This window comes from Erythranthe guttata, chromosome 14 (genome assembly GCF_056151865.1).
Source record: "Erythranthe guttata isolate IM_541 chromosome 14, IM_541, whole genome shotgun sequence".
Lineage (NCBI taxonomy): Eukaryota > Viridiplantae > Streptophyta > Magnoliopsida > Lamiales > Phrymaceae > Erythranthe > Erythranthe guttata.
The window spans coordinates 673,270-693,060 of record NC_142546.1 but is presented as its reverse complement, the minus strand read 5'-3'; the positions used below and the strand labels follow the sequence as shown (position 1 = coordinate 693,060).

General features: G+C 34.3%; 5 protein-coding genes and 1 pseudogene across 6 annotated transcripts in view; 4 read left to right on the top strand and 2 right to left on the bottom strand.

The window, feature by feature from the left end:
• Window positions 1-19,791, top strand: part of LOC105961525 (endo-1,3;1,4-beta-D-glucanase) — a 74,238-nt gene that overhangs the window by 36,513 nt on the left and 17,934 nt on the right. The gene's annotated exons all lie outside the window — the stretch shown is intronic.
• On the bottom strand, window positions 604-3,580 carry LOC105961611 (UPF0613 protein PB24D3.06c). Its single transcript, XM_012985846.2, has 9 exons — window positions 3,163-3,580; window positions 2,289-2,365; window positions 2,087-2,192; window positions 1,906-1,998; window positions 1,761-1,826; window positions 1,491-1,636; window positions 1,266-1,374; window positions 1,127-1,191; window positions 604-1,026 (listed from the first exon to the last, which is right to left on the bottom strand). The coding sequence occupies exons 1-9, from the start codon at window positions 3,415-3,417 to the stop codon at window positions 879-881; spliced, it is 1,065 nt and encodes a 354-aa protein (XP_012841300.2). The 5' UTR covers window positions 3,418-3,580; the 3' UTR covers window positions 604-878.
• LOC105962215 (adenylate isopentenyltransferase 5, chloroplastic) lies at window positions 4,773-5,693 on the top strand. Its single transcript, XM_012986519.2, has one exon. It carries the CDS (start codon window positions 4,773-4,775, stop codon window positions 5,691-5,693), a length of 921 nt encoding a protein of 306 aa, XP_012841973.2.
• Window positions 12,192-14,478, top strand: LOC105962204 (uncharacterized protein At5g19025 pseudogene; annotated as a pseudogene). The gene is made up of 2 exons (XR_016029950.1): window positions 12,192-13,046; window positions 14,269-14,478. The product of XR_016029950.1 is annotated as an uncharacterized protein At5g19025 pseudogene (transcript).
• On the top strand, window positions 15,170-16,876 carry LOC105961580 (SAGA-associated factor-like protein). The gene is made up of 4 exons (XM_012985811.2): window positions 15,170-15,268; window positions 15,777-15,868; window positions 16,158-16,469; window positions 16,560-16,876. Exons 2-4 carry the CDS (start codon window positions 15,827-15,829, stop codon window positions 16,698-16,700), a joined length of 495 nt encoding a protein of 164 aa, XP_012841265.2. The 5' UTR covers window positions 15,170-15,268; window positions 15,777-15,826; the 3' UTR covers window positions 16,701-16,876.
• Window positions 16,831-19,697, bottom strand: RNR2A (ribonucleotide reductase 2A). The gene is made up of 9 exons (XM_088814668.1): window positions 19,323-19,697; window positions 18,536-18,696; window positions 18,176-18,224; window positions 17,957-18,083; window positions 17,805-17,870; window positions 17,594-17,710; window positions 17,343-17,505; window positions 17,198-17,268; window positions 16,831-17,088 (listed from the first exon to the last, which is right to left on the bottom strand). The coding sequence occupies exons 1-9, from the start codon at window positions 19,504-19,506 to the stop codon at window positions 16,974-16,976; spliced, it is 1,053 nt and encodes a 350-aa protein (XP_088670794.1). The 5' UTR covers window positions 19,507-19,697; the 3' UTR covers window positions 16,831-16,973.

Sequence of the window (19,791 nt, the reverse complement as noted above, 5' to 3'; positions counted from 1 at the left end):
ATGGATAACAATATTTGAAGATTCATAGTTGAGAGCGTATTTGTAATTAACCAAATATTAGGGGTGTTTTTGTATTTTGCATTACTCCAGAGGTGAATGCAATTTATCCTAAATATTATAATAAGGCTAAAAGTCAAAACTGTTGTCCGTCTTTTTGACCAATAAGATGAGTGGCGTTTAATACCTACCGGCCCAATTATGAATTTATTATATTAATTGATTCAAATTTAGATATAAAATTTATTATATTATAACTTATATATGAACAAGAAATATATTTGGGGAGAAATGATAAAATAGTTAGAAGTTCAAACGAGCATATTAATTTTAAATTAATATATGTTTTTAGAATGTTGATGACTAGGCAAATACTTTGATTAAAGAGAATTAATTAGTAAAATTAATAATGGTGAAAATGAAAAAAATAAAAAATAAATATTCAATTGTGAAAGATATTATTTATTAAATTAGAAATGCAGGACAAAAATCATGTGAAGGAGAGACAGGGCACGTGTTTTCATTTATATTGGCTACATAATGTTGATAGGATGAGAGGTACATGTACCAATGTGTGGCCACAAATTACAAGGACCCGATATAAGGTTTAATTACGAAAAAACCCCTCACTGATTGTATAATTACGAGCACCTCCCGAAGTATTCTCCGTCTAACCAATGTAAATAAAAACACTACACTAAATTTTCGCAACTTTTTGATTGAAATACACGAAACGAAAGAATGAATACAACACTTGGATAACGAAAAACGGTGATAAAAAAAATAAAAAATCGTCTATCTAAATATGCCGAAAAACCGATAAACGAAAGTCGAATAAACCAATAATGGAGAGAAATAATAGAGTACAAGTGAGCACCGTGTTAACTCCACGGATCCTCCCATCCTTTCGGCCCGTCTCTCTTAACGAAGTCTATTATGGCTTCAACAGCTTCAACAACTCTATTGGATAAAGAGTGGTTTCCATGTTCGATTTCGGCTTTTTCCGCACCTCCCATTGCCCTACACAATCTACAAACACAAACATATGCACCATTCGATAAATAGATACAATAATTATATACACAATAAATATATATACAATGTGTATGTGAAGGTTCGAATTTCTTGCCTCTCAACTAATGCTTTCTTGTCCACATATTCCGGTACGTATTCATCACCCATCGAAAACATCACCTGTTATTTAATAAACTATCAAACATTGTTTTTTTTTGGTTATTACGGAATTTATTTATTTTTGAAAACATTACCATGGTAGGTGTATTCGACATGTGTCCAAGTTTCTGTTTCAACTGATCATCACTAAAATCGGAACTGAACATGTCATCATCGCCATTGTATGCACATAGCGAATGATATCTGCATATAATTCACAAAACAATTATAACTAAATAAAAAATCACATATTCGAAGCAAATGTATCGTAAATAAAACGCCCGGAAAAAAAAGTCGTAATTAAATAATCAGCCTGTCACCTATAGGCAGTAATCGGAGAATCTGGATTGGCTTCCAATGGCATCAATTCAGATCCTCGATTTTCACTTATCATATTTGAAGCTAAATCAATCATCGAAGGAGTTTCAGCTAGCGTTGCTTTAAATTCACGGTCACTCACTGGAGCCTGAATATTATCATAATAAATTCAAATCTATAAATATATATAAGCGTGTGTGTGTGTGTGTGTGTGTAATTTGTGTGATGGAATTCTTTGAGAAATTTATCGTGTAACGTGCATGGAAAATTACCTGCAAAATAGCTGCACGAACGGCTCTCGAGCAAGCTGCATTTGTACGCAAGTAATACACAATATCCTACATTGAATTAAAATTAAATTAGCTATGTATCAAATCATTTCTTAATAGTTGAGCCGAAAAGAGAATCGAGTATTACCTGGCAGCCAGTACTGTGTCCAAGTAAAACCACACCTTCGGATTCTTCCTTGTTTATTAAGTAACTTATCAATTGATCGAGCTCGATCGCATCCTTCGTAAGACAGTGTGATAATTATTTATTTATTTTAGCAAATTAAATAAGTAATGAAAAAAATTTATCGTAGAATTATTTAATTTACTTGTTTCAAGCTTGAGAGGCCATATCCACTGTACGAAGACGAGAAAAGAAATTGAACTAGTGACCAACGCTCTTTCTCTAAAGCATTTGCTAACGGCTCTAAATATCTGCGGAAGTTCGTAGTTATTTATGTTATGACGAAATAAAAAATAAAAAATGAAATTAATACACAAGTATTTGAATTGGAGCGTTTAACGACATACTCGGTTGCCAAAAATCCATCTGTCAGCCCACCGATGAAGATAACTTGCTGTCTGTAATCACCTGTTTTAAATGCCACCTGTACCGGAAGAATTAAGACAAGACGAACAACAAACAGAAGATTAATTTAGAAAAAAGACAAAAAAAAAACGATAAAATCTAACTTATATCGTTTACGAAGTTCGACGAAAAGAACTCAAGTCGATAACTACAACAAATTCATGTGATATTCAAAAACATCAAATAGTAATACATATCATTTGAAGTGTTAAAGAAGTAGAAACGGATTTCTTCGTTGAAAAATATATATGCTAAAACCTATCAATTCATAATTAAATAAAATTAAATTAAATGAAGTCGAAACTGATTTATCTTCGTTGAGAAATAGTACGAGTTTGATTTCAAATCTTCAATGCAACATCGAAACCTATCATACTTCTTCGTTTTCTATTCATCGTCTTTTAAGTACAATGTACAAGACATAGCTCGTCACTAAACGTAGGCCGAATATCTAGAACATGTTCCGATTATCAATCTAAAACGAAAGTTAAAGAAATCAATACTCAATATTCAGGTTCTTCGACAATACTAACTGAAAAATTGGAGTTCGATCGGTTGCGAATACTAAGATTAACAAATAATCAATTAAGTAAAACAATGCCATCACAAAATGCTGATCTCTGTTCTTCAAATATTTACTCCCCATTTCAAAACTCAACCCAACCCTAATTGAAAATCATGATCTCTGATTCAGTACTTGAACAACAAAAAATAAATCCAAGTAAAAAATCAAAATACACACACAAGCCAGATCTTGAATTCAATACGCAATTCAACTCTGTGTACTCACAATTGAAAAGTCTTCTTTTCCCTCACCTGAATCGATTTCGGGCCATACTTAAACATCACCCCACGGAATTGATGCTTCTTGTTAATGGGTCCACTGCCACCTTCGGCGCCGTCGCCGCCGGAGGCGGCGGCGGCGGTGGAGGAGGAGTTGGTGGACATCTTGGCGGAGGCGGAGCGGCCGCGAACAATGCCGGAAAACCAAGAGGTGCCGGAAGACGCCGTCTGCGACGACGGCGCGGAGAGCGAAGATGGTGCGGAGAGATTCATGTCAGATTTTTCCATTGAAATTCAAAAAAGAATTCCATTTTTTTTTTTCAGTAGAGAAATAAGTAATCAGCACTTCGATTTCTCTTTTTGAATTATTGGGCTGTCAATTTTATTTTATTTATTTCTTTTGGACTAAAGACAGTGGCAATCTTTAATTAAATAAATAAATATATTTTTTTCAATTAATAAATAAATCTATATATATACTTGCAAAATTGTTCATACATAATAATAATTTATTCCGTCTCCGACTCGGTAAAAAGTACTACTTTTTAGTTTGATATTTTTAATATTTTACTAAATTAATAGAATTTTGCTAGTGGCGAATATATTTAAAAAATATTAATAACTATGATATGAATTTTTTTTCTGTTATGTTTCAAACCAAATTAACATCAGATAAATTAAATCGAATAATATATGATTATATTATTATATTATGATATAATTATACAAATAAATATGAATTGAATTGTTATACCATTTGGGCTGAATGTGAGTCAAATAATAATAGGAACCCAATAACATTATTTTCGACTGAGCCCAATTAGAAAATATTAGCCCATTATAATTCTTTACTCCAATTGCTATTTATTCATTAATTATTAATATATGTATATATGTTTTTATTTTTATTTTAATAGTTGAAAATTGAAATCGTGAACATGATGAAGGTTTCATCCTAAGTAAATTAGGTGCAGATTTTATTTATTTCAATTACCATTAATAATTACTAGCATTTTTTCCCGATATTATTTCAAAAGTGAAAAAAATAATCAACTTAATACACAATAAGAAAATATCGTAAACTAATATAGTAAAATTTAATAATGTAGTATTATTTATTTTTTTATATAACATTGGTTTTCTTAAATATTACATATTAAGATTTATAATCAAATATATATATTAAGATTTAAAAAATCGTATTTCTATCTTTATCTTTTAAGATTTTAGATATATTGATGAAAAATTGGAGATTGATAATTGTTAAAAATTATAGTTAGAAATTAGTAGAGAAAAAATATTAAAAATAAATAATTACAGAAATACCATTAGAGTTCTTTAGAGTTGCCCATATATAAGATTTATTGAATATAATCCAATTTTTATGGTAAGTAAATTTGCAAATGATAAATTTTATTAAATATATGGTATGTGTGTGTATATGTATTTAATTTAATAAAAATATAGGTTTGACCAACACTGTTATAATTTATGTAACTATTTTCTTTGGTAAGAAAAAAAATAATATATAGTATGTATATGTGTTTATTTTGATCTGTATAGAGAAATTAATATATATATATCTATTGTTATATATACATATATATATTAAATTTAAAATAATATAATAAATATTTATTAATATGGCGGCGTTTTCTGCATGGAATCTGATCGTTCCTCAGCAGCGCCGCCGCCAGGAGAAGGTGGTGGTGGTGATGGGCGCCACCGGCACCGGAAAATCCCGCCTCTCCGTCGACTTGGCCACCCGTTTCTACGGTGAGGTTATCAACTCAGACAAAATGCAGGTCTACAAAGGCCTCGACGTGGCAACGAACAAGTCCACCGCCGCCGACCGCCGCGGCGTCCCCCACCACCTGCTCGGGATCGTCGACGACCCCGACGCGGCATTCACGGCGGCGGAGTTCGTCCGCCGTGCGTCGATGGCGGCGGAGGAAATATCCGGGAGGGGCCGCCTGCCCATCATCGCCGGAGGGTCGAACTCCTTAGTGGAGGCGCTCACCGTCGCCGACCGCCGCTTCCGGTCGAGGTACGAGTGCTGCTTCCTCTGGGTTGACGTGTCGGCGCCGGTATTGCACTCATTCGTCTCGGAGAGGGTCGATCGGATGGTGGCCGGCGGCCTGGTGGAGGAGGCGGCGGAGTTCTTCAACCCCAGCGGCGACTACAGCCGCGGGATCAGACGCGCCATCGGGGTGCCGGAGCTGCACGAGTTTTTCAAGAACGGGCCATTCGTCGGCGGCGAAGCCGCCGGAGCTGATCTTCTGGAGGCGGCTATTGTTGAAATAAAGGAAAATACATGCAAACTAACCCGCCGCCAGCTGGGGAAGATTTGGAGGCTGAGGGAGAAGCTGGCGGGGCGGCGGATGCACCGCCTGGACGCCACCGGAGTATTTCTTAACCGCGGTGGCGAAGCAGTGGAAGCATGGGAGAAGATGGTGGTGGGGCCAAGTACGAGGATTTTGGCACGTTTCCTCATAAGTGAAGATGAAGAAGAAGATGCACACTCACCACCTGTCACTGTTGATCAGGCATATATACTTACATAGATAGATACATATATACAAATGTTGCAGGAAAACAATTAAAGTGTGATTTAATTTCCTCATCATATGCATAATTAATGTAAAAGTGATGTTGAGAGAGTGATTAAATGATAGATTGAATAAAAAGAGAGTGATATAAATGATAAATTGAATATTGAGATTGTACAATAAATAATGTCTAGTGTCTAGTTGATGCTACACTCGATTTTAAACTGCATACGTGTCGTTTCGATCTGGATCGTTATTCATTGATGTTGCGTGTAGAAATTACGCTCTATACGTTTACTTTAAGTGAACTTTTGTTTAGATTAATTAATTTATTATAATTGTGCTTTAATCGATAGATTTTGTATTTTATAGGTGCAAATCGAGACTTCGGTGTCCATGAAAGAAAAATGATCGAAAATAAATGAAAAAAATGCAATTAAGGAAATAAAACCGAATTGAAAAGGAATCCCGCAACACCTTTGATAATGTCCATAATTTCGAGCATATATCTCTCATCCGGACTCCAAATCATCTGATTTCAACAACAATGGAAAGATATCTCAAAGCTCTTCAACTCTTACCTCATGAAACTTTTCAAAATTCAAACTCTAAAATAGTAAAAAATGGAGCAAAAATGTATATTAACGGAAAAACCTGCCGAAGTGCACCAAAATAACTTCAAACGACTGTCGGAAAAATGACCTAAAAACTCGGACGGCCGTCCGGCGATGCAAATTTTGACAATAAAATTTTCAAAGTTTTCTAGATTTCAATGATGTATCTTTAAATATTATCTTGTAAAAGAAATTAAAAAAAGAAAAAATCGAGTTGGTGGATCCTCCATTAATTGAGACCGCAGTTGGGCCTGGCCCAAAGTTAATTGGGCAACACTGTATCAGATTCAATATAAACATAATAAATAATAAAAAAATAAAAAGATGGAAAATATTAGAACATTTTTTCAATAGAGAAGAAATAAATATTATTCATACATAATTAATACAGTTGCAATCTCAGAAACTCGAGAGAGTATACATATATAATTAGTTTTCCTCTACACAAATAATCTCCTCATTAATCAAAATTAATCAATAGACAATTACATATTAAATTATTAATACATATCTCCAGTTCTCATTGCCCACAATTCTCTGCAGTTTCAAAAGAAAAAAGAAAAAAAATCTTGATTTTGTGATCATCGTCATATATAATAATCAGATGATTAATCATGAAAGCTGATCGCCGCCGCCTTGATCCATTTTCCATGTTAAAAGAGTAACAGAGCATCTCCACACAATGTAAATACGCGTCCGTTGCTCTTGAATATACCTCCAACACTTCTCCCATCCCCGCCTCTTCTCCGCCGCCACCCCAATCGACTCCATCATCATCTATGTATGTATATATATATATATATGTATATCTGTTTCTTGGAAAAATATAAGAAAAAAGATATGATGATCAACTGTGACAAAATGCTTGTAATAACTAATGAATAATATATTTTTGAATTTTTATATTTTTAAATTAAGTTAGAAGCAAGAAACCAAATTAAATAGCTTAATTAAACAATTAAACTTAATTAGCAACTCATGATGATCTCAAGGTCACTTTTAGTGTTTAATAAAGACCATCTTTCTCATTTATTTGCTTCTGCTACTAATTGTACCCGAATTTTCGAGTTGCATATTATGTCCGAAATACGCCTTTCCATTTGTTTAAATTTCTTTTCGATTTTGCAATTAATATTTTGCAAGGTATACATAGAGAAGAGACAATACATACAAAAATCCCAAAAAAGTGTCATTATATATCATATGTTAATATTATTAAATTTCACTAAATATGTCACAAATTACATATATAATGTAACTACATATAATGTACATATACCAGCCTAGCCTAGCCAAGCCAAGCATCTAAAAACTAGCTACAAATATATGAGCTATATATTTTCTTGTAGGGCTAGCTACTTATAAAAAGAAAAAAAGAAAAAGAAACCTTATTAATAATTAATGATAATTAAAATTAAGAATAGACGTTGTCGTCCCAGCAGAGAAGCATGGTAATGCAAATTTTGATGATGCAGAGCTTTCCTCTCATTTGTCTCCCCATTCTTTTCAACTTGCTTAATCCCATCATCATCTTCCCCATTCTTTTTTTTTTATTTTTTTTATTATATATATGTAATAAGAGTATTAATTAATGTGTATGTATATATAATGTAAGAGAACCGGCTAGCTACTTGAAGATTTTATTGAATTTTCTTACAACAAACTGTCACAAGTATTTATAGTAGTAGTATTTCAATATCTGCCTATAAATATATATATATATATATATATATATATATATATATATATATATATATATATATATATATATATATATATATATATATATATATGATAGTAGATGATAATTGTAGGGTCTTTTTGTGCCCTAAAATTCCATATACATCACGTGCACTAACCTTATCTATTCCCCACATTCAATAGTATTACTCTCATGCATCATTTACATTATTATTATTCGCCAACCGTGTGTGTGTCTGTGTGTGAGAGAGAGAGAGAGACCAGAAAGAGAGAAATCAGGGAGAGAGAGAGAGAGAGAGAGAGAGAGAGAGAGAGAGAGAGAGAAGTTGGAAACCCTACCACATTCATATTTGTTTGTATATATATATATATATATATGTGGGTGTATATATATATATGTGCATAGGGTTCTGAACTTTCCAGAGACCCCATAATTATAAGTGAACAAAAATCTGATGAAATGAGTTTCATCTTAATTCTCCATTATCTCTCACTCAAGGGCTCCATCTCTTATCATCACTTATACATCAAACCCTAGCTACCTATCTCCCACTAATTAATCATCCTTAATTTAATTACCGATTTTGTTAAGTTATTACCGTTTCAAACGAAACAATACTACTCTAATTACATAACACATTCAATTTTACCGAAGAAAAAAAAAATCGTTCACACATATATCAATTTGTAATTAATACTAACTAGTAGATTCTTGAAATCTTGATTTAACGCTAATTTAGAACGATAAGCGTCGTGATTAAGTCGTCGTCGTCGTTGTTAGATTGGCGATAGAAATGTGTCCCGTGTTGTCACTAAAAAGAGTGGCATGATAAGGGTTTTTCTTTTTTCACATTTCTACATCTTATCTTAACTTAAAGCTTCAAAAGAATCAAAGATAAGATCTTCTTTATTATAATCATTAAAAAGAAAGAAAGAAAAAAAAAACCAAATAAACTGTTAACACTATGATCATATCCAGCTAATACATATATGTATATATAGAAAGAAAAAGAAAATCTGTATGGTTTCAGACAAGCTGTGGCCCTTAATTGAGTTTAAATTTAGTCCACAAGCAACAAATGTAGGGACAAAACAAAACCAACTGTGTTGACAATATTGGGACAACAAATTACTGTCTCTGCCATTGATATAATATTGCATATTTGCATGCATGCCCTCATCATATATAATAAATAATAAAAAGATCATTTAATTAAATGTCAATAAATTTAAAAAAGAAAATATATCCAAGAATGGTGGGAGTTTATATCATATCATTTATAATTAATATACATTTATGATAAATATATATATAATTATTTTCAAGAAAGTACAATAATGCACTGCAAAAATAAAAAATAAATGGGGGGGGGGGGGGGGGGGGGGGGGGTGGGGGGGTGTTATCTGCAAACTCAATGATGGTGACTAACTGAAACACCTCCATCACAATATTCCCCTTTTAACTAACAATATGTTCAAATGTTGACAGCAAACTTGGGGGGTGGGTAGGGGGTGGGGTGGGGGGTGGGTACTGTTGATGATATTTTTTTGTGGTCAGTTTGAATGAGAAGAGAGATATTGATATACATAGGCCAGAGTGTTTATTTATTACTTAGTCCCACATCGGTACACGTAGTTCGTACACATCTTACGCGCCCATCTTGAACGTTTCAAAAAAAATTTCGAAAAAAAAAGTCCTATAAATCAATTTGTAGGGTTTTTTAACATGAAATTAGTTCTGTAATCGACCTACCCAATGCATATTACACATAAAAGAGTCGAAATTACATCAAAAAATCGAAGTCCAACCCTTCTTCAAGCTTGATTTCGAATTTTCGAATTTTTTTTTTTTTTTTTTGCTATTTGCAGTTTGAGGGGTTTTTGGATTTTTTTGGAAAGTTTTGGGGGTTTTTATTATAAACAGCAAATAGCAATTTTCTAACCGTAAATAGCATTTTATTTATTTATTACTTAGTCCCACATCGGTACACGTGGAAATATATTTTATTCTTTTTGGGCCTATTTATAAATTTTAATGTGGCCGAGGTTTTAATAGAAACTGGCCCAAAACATTAAATATTCTGCATTGGGCTTAGTATTATAAGGCTTACTAGATTTTAGCATCACATAATTAATTAAATAGTAAATGGATAAACTAATTAAGGGAAGATTAACAATATTTTAACATAATTAGTACATGTACACTTAATTAGGAAAAAAAATAATTGAAAAGGTGACGGTTTCCCATGCATGCATGCATTTTTTGGATAGACTGGACTTTGTTGTCTACGTTGAAAGCTTGGTTTCTTGATGATAATTTTTGTTGCAATTTAATTTGTTATGGATTTACTATTTTATGTTATTTTCTTAATGAATTTTAAAAAAATATTCTAAGTTTGTAGATATTTTCATTGTATTTGTTGGAATGATTTGTAAAATAGACAAAAATAGGGAGAAGAAGTGGGGCTTTTTTGTTGGTTATCAAAACAAATTAAATCAGACTACTTTCCCAAAAACCAAATATTCATTGGGCTTAGAATTATGTTTTGAGAACTATGTTTAATGTTTCCATTATTGTATTTACTATTTATTAGACCACTAATGAATGGCTTAATCTAATAAAGAATAAAATTACCGGCATAAAGTATTAAAAATTCAATTTAGGGTTCGTTTTGAACGATTTATTGTGTTTCGATGGTGCAAAATACTACTAATTTTCGTTTCCGAAAGTGTTAAATACTAAAATATAACATTTCAAGAGTCCAAAATGGAATTAAAGTAACATACGATGTGAATAAAAAAAAGTTACAAAATAGAAATATAATATAAATTGTTGACTATGTAAGGGCAAAAATGTAAGCCTCGTTTGGTTGCTAGTATAGGAAGAATTAAAAACATGTTTGATTGACCTGATTCAAATCCGCTATAAAGATGAAGCAAGAGGAAGACTAGCTCGATAGAGTTAGGCTAATTTAGCCAAGTGTAAATAGACTTAGTAAAGATTCTTAGATACTTTCTATAACTTTTAATTTGTAGATATTTTGTAGGAATTGTGTTCTAGTAAACAACTCCTAGTGCTTCGATCGAATCAATCTTCACAATCCATTGAAGCGGCGATCTAGAATAAATAGGTGTGGAGACTTCATTTTTAACCAATATTAAAACTGAAAATCACAGACATTACTTACGTTCTTCAAGAAAGAGAGAGAAATTAAATAGTGAGAAAAAACAACACTTTATATCTGTAAGGTTACTTCCCCATAAAGGCAAGCACGCTCAAGTTTATTCGAACCGAAAAATATATATACACTTTTCGACTTTGATGAAAAAGTCTCAAAAAAAATACATTTGAACTAAACTATTGAAATAACGAGCGGCGGTTAACCTCCGGAACCAATTTGGTGCGATATATGAGTACGTCTACTTCGTTATGGACCTTGAAGTGTACGTAATCCGTTCCTTGTATCTCAACCTTTTGTGCCGGAAGTATATCTCCTGCAGGGGCTTTTGGGTTATTTTGTACCCACATATATAATCTCTCTCGAAATGTGTGATTCCCGAGATTGAGTTATCTTGAGTGCATCCATGTATAATCTCTCTTGGATATCCATGTATAATCTCTCTTGGATGATGTGATTCCCAAGATTGAGACGTTTTGAGTAAACCCACATGTACATATCTCCCTTAGAGAGGATAAATTCCCGAGGTCGAGCTGAATTTTTATCACGTGTACATGAACAACTATTGCCTACTCAATAGTGCAACTACACACTCAATATTCAATAACAAAATATATTTGTCAAGTGTTACATTGTCCAAGACACAAATTAAAATCATATCAAATCCCGTAGAGATAATAGGTGACACCGGAATAGCAACAATTATGTTGCCTGATGGTACTACTCGAAATATGGCATTTGCATGCTAGTATAAATTATTTTAAAAGGTATACTTAAAATTTCAAATTTCTATTGTATACCTTTTAAAATAGTCAAAAATGTGAATAATAAATAAATAAATATATATATATGGTAAATTACAACTACTTCCCTGAAGTAAAGTGTAATTATAAATAAACTCTTTTTTTTTTTTTGAGAAATTACATACAAGCTCCTGCAATTTATCGATGCAATTGAAAATAAAATGTGGTAAAGTGATAGGAACCAAATATAAGAAGAAAAAGTACAACTTACCAAAGTTCAAATCAAGTGCAAATGGGCTGAACCAATAATAACGTGCGCCACTCCCACCACCCCGCTAACTTGCGCACCTCCCCCACGCCCCACCCCACCCTCCGCCCCCTCCCCCCACCCCCCCATTTTTCACTAACATGCGCCATCACCTCCTCTCCTCCACCATCACCATGCCCCCTTCCTCCTCCTCCTCCTCCCTCAGAAAACCCACCTCTCTACCCCACCCATCAAATTCCCCAAACTGCCCTTCCCTCTGCCGGCAATCTCCCTCCGCCACCCTCGACCTACTAATCTTCGTCCTCGTTCTCTTCTCCGGCGCGTTTCTAATCACCTCCTATTTCTCCTACCTCTTCCAGTCCTTAACCCTAATTCTCCCCCCTTTCTCCTCAATCGTCTCCCATTTCTACCACCACATTACTTCCGACCCCCAATCCCAGTTAATCTTCTTCCTTCTATTCGCCGTCTCGTTTTTACTCTTCGTCGGCGCTTTCGAGATCTGCTGCGGGCACAGGTCGCGGCGGTGTGGGCGGAATGGCTGCAGGGGGCTGAAGAGGTCGATGGAGTTCGATTTGCAGCTCCAGGGTGAGGAATTGCTCCGCTCCGGCGACCGGAGTAGGTCGGTGAGGGATGTGAACGAGTTGCCGTGGAAAGGTGGGAGTGAGGAGAACCCTGATTACGAGTGTCTGCGTGCCGAGTTGAGGAAGATGGCCCCGCCTAACGGCCGCGCCGTGCTTCTCTTCTGCCTGAGATGCGGCTGCCCTATTTCGAAACTCGAAGGTTGGGGCCCCAAGCGCGGCCGGAGAAACAAGAAGTGATTGTCGCGTGTGATGTTCGGTTCGGTTCGACTCTTCTCTTTTTAGGTACGCGTTTTTTGTCGTTTCGTTTTCGTCTGAGTTGTTTCGAGAGTTTCGTATTGTTTGTGTTTGATGGTGGTGGTTTTTGTGTAATTAAGTTTGATTTGAATACTGAGTTGTTGTGGATCATGGATTATGATGACTTATGAATGCGCATATGGAGTTGTCTTGTTGTTTAAAATCGAATTCATCGATACGAATGAAGTAATCGTCGTCTGAGGGCATCTATATTAGCATCTCCAAAAGTTGAAAGGAGAGAGAGCTTTGATTCTTGGTTTAATGCCGTAAATCTGTTTTTGACATTTCATACCGTTTATATAGAGATGTAAATAATCTCGATACGCCTATCAACGAGTCACGTACAACTGTTCTCATCTTATGCGATTCTTTTAGGTTTTGGTTATGAACTACGTAATCACGTAAAACCCTTGCAGTAGTAACACAACTTTAATTCACCATCTTTAAATCACTCAATATCATATTCTTTGTCCATTTTTTGTAGGAGAAATCATAATCGATATGCGGAGTAAACTGCTCGTTTCTAATATACGTCGCCCATCTCCATGCAGTTTGGATTAATTATACGTTTTTTGCTTCCATTAATGGTCGAACTTAGATGCCCTTGTGTTTTTGTCTTGTGCACCGTCTGTGATGTTAGCTTCGTACTTTATAGGGGAGAGCTGAAAACCGTTTGCATTGGAGGCTTTATGCTCTTTCTTTCGATTATTTGCAGTATACATGTTGCTTGAAAAGCTTGTTTTTATGTGTTAAATTTAACAGAGTCGTAGAAATCAACTTTCTTTAAAAAAACATTCAGCTACGTTGAGTGACGTATACACCTTTCCGTTTCCTTTCCGTTTCTTGTCGTATAAGTTATTTAAAGAATGAATTTCTTGCCGTTTTATATGTATATGTTACCGTTATACACTTCAGTTACATGCAATTAGCCTTATCTCATGATGAGTTGTTGGTATGTAGATATGAAATTAGATTAGTTCATAACATGCTGCAGTTCACCCCTCGTTAAAAATTGTTTACGGAAAAAATGGTAAACGTTGAAATTCACCCCTCTTAAAGAACATATATGTTATAACAATTAACAATTGATCACACAACGATTGATCACGATATAGTAATTCAGTCATCTTCGTATAAATTCTGTTATACGACTTATCACATATCAGTCGTGCCTTTGTAATGAATTCTGTTTATCTGATGTTAACTTCAGGAGTTTGGGTCGTGCTGGTGGAGGTGACGATCGACGACTGCGGTGGATTTAGGTTTAGCGCTTTTGAGTCCCGTCTCCTGTTTCTTGTTTTACCATTGGTTTCGTTTTCTTTCTAAAATAGCTTATCTTTCTGTCTGACTGACTGTGTTCATGAAGAACTTAAATACTTATATTAATACATATCCATATTCTCGTGGGAGCTCTTCGCTATCTGTTATACGAAATCGAGTCGTAATAATTACAAAAAATCCCTCATTGTTACATAATTACATCCAAACCCTTGTAATTTGTAGATTTCTTACATTTACACCCTTTTGTAGGTAGGGGTGGATGTAAGAAATTTACAAACTACAGGGGGCTGGATGTAATTTTGTAAAAAAAAAGGGATTTTTTGTAATTACACTTTATCTCAGGGAGGTGGTTGTAAATTGCTGGGATTTATTTGATCAAAATAATATACCCATGGTAAAATTATGTAACAAAAATTAAAATCAATGTAAGATGTATAATATGATTTTAAATGGTAAATGTCATTGTAAAACTCTTCAAATAAATAATAGAAAAAGCATTTAGTAAACAAAATTGCCCTAATTATTAATGTTTTATTATCTTTAGAATAAATACCATTTAGATGACAAATATAATTAAAAGATTAAGTACAAGTAAATATAAAACAAAAAGGACCAAAAATAAACAAAATAAAAATCATTGTAAATTTTATATATGATATTTTTTTTAAATTAAAATTTCGAGTTTGTAAAATAATAAAAGTAAAATATTGGTTTTTCAGTAAAATAAAAGGGAGAGAGAGAGTAAAAAAAAAAAGAGAAAAGAAAGGGTATTGTTGGTAATTGGTATAAAATGTAATTCAGGGGGCAATTGAAGATTATCTAGTAGTACAGGGAGGTAAGTGAAATTAACCCATTTTAGCAAAGATATATTACCCAGTTCATTTTCTCTGTTCCTCACTGATCGAGAGCTCATCGTCCTCCAAATTCAGGTACTTCCTGATTTCTTTTCTTCATGTTTTTTTTCGGGAATCCAATTGACGTATTACCCATTCAGTTAATTCTCCGTTCAATTTATTTTGCGATTGCATATTTTTTCCTGAATGTACAACGATTTTCTGTGTTCTTGACGGAGCTGTACTTCTCCTCTGCTTGTTAAGCGTGGTTATTATCTGAAAATTAGGGTTTATTAATTCGTGTGATAAAATTCTTGTCACATTTAGATTATTTGCCACTCTCTGCTTTGATTTTTCCTTAGGAATTATTTGGGGGTTTTAGGGTTGGGGTTAGATTTTGTTTGTGCATCTGTTTTAAGTGGTGATAATGCTAGTATGTTTTATATTGATCTCGTTTCATGTTACAAAGAACAGAGGTTGGATTGCAATTTATAACGCAATTTGAGTTTACTCGTATGTTTGTCGGTTTTATTAAAATTGGCATCTGATGTTTCTTCCGATCTTGTAACATAATTCTTACCTCAATTCGTTGCTTGCTTTATAGGAGTGCATTGTCTTGGCTTAACTAGCGCTGTGGTTCGTGTTTTCTTAATCATGTCACTGCCAAAAGTGGATGATATTCATACTAATTCTGAGGTATACATTGCTTCAATCATCTGTGTGTGTGTGTGTGTATTTGTGTGTGTATGTTTGTGTGTGTTTGTATGTGTGTGTGTGCGTGTGTGTGTTTCAGCACGAAGGCCTCGTTTGGTTGGTGAGAACTATCAGGTCGTATTTGATGTTTGGTTAGTGCTGTGACTTTCTTATCTTGGATAACTGTATCTTGATAGCCAAACGAGGCCTATTTAAATTTCTTCGAGAGAGAGATGAATAAAAGGTTGTACCGAAACTTACGTTTCCTTATTCCGTGATTGAATTTTTGCAGCTGATATCAGAAGTTTTCAACCAACTTCTCGATTCTATCATAGTAGATGTTGCATCGGAGTGTCACCGAATTACAAAGCTTGGACTAGATCGTAATTTAGACGAAGAGGAAGAGGAATTAAGGTTGTTTGCCGAAGCAAGAGCAAGGTCGTCCGATCCAAGCCACAGTGGCGAATCCAACAGCAAATATGTAGTCGATATGTTCGGACAAACTCACCCTCCAATTGCTAGCGAAATATTCAACTGCATGAACTGTGGTAGATCTATTATGGCTGGAAGATTCGCGCCTCACTTGGAGAAGTGCATGGGCAAGGTGAATTTTCCTTTTGCCTCTCGTTTTCTTTCAAAATCGATGTTCTAGAATGTATATATGATTCTTTTTTTTAACGACTCGGGTTTATAGGGTAGAAAGGCTCGACAGAAGTCAACAAGAGCTGCACAGAACCAGAACTCGAAAGGGAACACCGTTTCGAACCGTTTATCGAATGGAGGTTCTGCAAATGCAGGTCATGAATATTCTAATGGCACTTACGAAGAGGCTTGACTATGTTCGATTTTTTTTCTCGATGTAATATTTTAGAAACAAGATTCTGGTTTTCTTGGCTCATATCTGCATTTCTTGGCTCATATCTGCAGATGTTTCATTCGGACAGCCCTTTGTAATTACAATTGAGTTTAGGGAACTTTTGTTGTTATATAATGGATGAATTACAGAACTTATTATTGAGGTTTTAAAAGTCAATTTGAAGTCTATATAGTATATACTACAACGAAATGTTTCCAGAAGAATCTGGAAAAATAAGAACACAATCGACGACTAAAAGTCCTCGTCGGTTTTGAACTCGTAATTCTTGGAACCTGCTTGGAGACTCGACATTACAGAAGCCTTTTGATAATCACCCACTCTTCTCTCAAAGAAGTTTGCTTTTCCTCTGCATAATCGAACACTAATCAATCTCTTAACACTAAATTAAAAATAAAAATAAAAATTGCTAAACGTAATTATTGATATGTTTTCATATCGTTCACGATAATACTTACTGTAAGGATATGGATTCCATCCAATCGAAAGGGTTTTCGACGTTGTACTTCTTCTCGTACCCTAAAGCTACCTGAGAAGCAAAAATCATAAACACATTGTTTGTTTGTCTGTGTGTGTATGTGTGTGTGAGAGAGAGAGTATTACCAGGAGTCGATCGGCAACGAACTTTATATACTGAGTCATTAAAGCCGAATTCATACCAATGAGTGCACACGGTAGTGCATCACAAACAAATTCGATCTCGATTTCAACAGCTTCTTGCACAATAAGATGAACCCTCTGCATATGAAGTTGCTTCCTTAGTAAACTGCAGAATCGAGTCAAAAAACGTAAATCAGTTAACTCCCTCGTGATTAGAATTCAATCAACATTCAAAACAAGAATGACAAAATCACCTGTATAATAAGCAAGCAAAGTCACAGTGGAGACCCTCGTCTCTAGAAATAAGCTCGTTCGAAAATGTCAATCCAGGCATTAATCCCCTCTTTTTAAGCCAAAAAATAGCACAGAAGCTGAGAAATAACACAAAATTAAATCATTTAATTTAATTAGAAATTTAGAACACAAAAGGGAATACCGTTCTATCTTGTAGGTGTCATATTATACCTTCCGGAGAAGAAAATGCCTTCAATACACGCAAAAGCAACAAGTCTCTCTGCAAACGAGCTAGAACTGCATTAAATAAATAATTAAAAAATAATCAGTATTAGCAAACTCACCGAAAGTGCGTATACAGAGAAACGAAAGAAATAATATACCTCTTAATCCAATTTAAAGCCCAGTTGGCTTTCCGTGCAACGCAAGGAATGTTTTCAACTGCGTTAAACAACCTGTGCTTTTCATTCGAGTCCTTTATATACGTTTCCAAAAGCAAGCTATACATCTCTATCGAGAATTGTGACGAAGTTTAGAATCAGCTTTCATAAAGCATGAAATTATAACAAAAATTACTACGAGGTTCGGTTAAAGATCTTTACCAGAATGTATGTTTTCCATAGCAGTTTGGAATCCATAAAATGCTCGAGCCTATCATCAACCATCGAAGAAATCAATTATCGTAAAAAAAATGTTGATCGAAGTAACCTTTATGCACAAGAACTATATATATATATATATATATATATATATATATATATATATATATATATATATATATATATATGACAAGAGGCAAATAAATACGACGAGAAGAACAAATATGCAATAAATGGAACGAGAATTATATGACAAAAAAACCCTTTCAAATGCAACTTCAATAATCAAATAGAAGTACATAGTCGATTCGATTTCGGTAATATTATCTTTTTCATCGACAGAAGTTAATATAGATTCTTTACCTCGGGAATCTGAACGTCGTGAAGGAATCTGGCAGCTAAATTTTCCAAAACAATCCCATCGGATGCAGCAAAGAATGCCAGAACATGACTCACAAAGTGCTTTTCGGACCGAGTCAAAGAATCCCACTGTTGAACATCCTGCGACAGGTCAACCTCCTCGGCTGAAACCCAATATTTATGTTCAAAACACAATTAATTAAGAGTAAACCAACGTAAGCGAAAATACCGGTCAAATTCAATCCAAAACAAGAATCAATAAAAATTGTCATCCAAAATCAAGAATCGATACGCAAGTATACAATCTTCGATCTCGTAAATAAATAACTACATAGCACCGCAGGTCCGCAGTTCCATTCTAGTACACGAGTACGTTATTATCCAATCATGAATGAACAAGCAATCCAATTAGTCCATCCAATACACACAAGACGAATGCAAATTCTTATCAACTCAAACAACAACAAATCAAAAAATGATATCTTTAGGCCTCATTTGGTTTGGTTGCCAACATAAGATTAAATAATCTAATGAAACTCAATTATATAAACCATAATACCAAAATATTTGCAGGTCGACCCGACGAGAGTTATTGGGAATACCAAACATCAAAACAGAGTCCAACTATTTAGTTAACAATAGCTAATTTCCCCAACCAAACGAGGCCTTAGTATTATAAATCAAACATCACCACATGTCATAAAAAACCCATAAACACAATTGCAAAACATCTTCACACATTTCAACAATTGTGTGTGTGTGTGTGTGTAAAATAGATATACATTATTACCAGTCCAGAAACTAGCTTCTGCTTTCTTGTACATCTCCCAAAGCTGTGGGTACTTAATTGGAAACATGCAATATTTCTGGGGTTGATCCATCAATATCGGTTCTTCTTCTTCTTCCTCTTCTTCTTTAATTCCTCTTTCTTTACACAATCCTGTATCTATTTCATCCTTCCTTAGTGAACCCATCTTTTTTTTCTTCTCTGGTTGAAGAACAGAGTACAAATTACTCTTATCTATATCTTCTGTACGGGTAAAAATAAAATAGACAAGACGGAAACCCTACTTAAACCCCCCTTCAGCAAATAAAGCGACAAGATTTCTAAGTTGATTCCGAATTCCAAATTGCCCTCGAAAAGATTTTTCGATTTTGTCTGATTAAAAGCATAAAGATTTCCTTTTTTTGGGATTTGCTTTTTACCGTTTGAAAAAGGCTATTTACCGTTCAAAAAAACTCTATCGATCTCTCTCTAA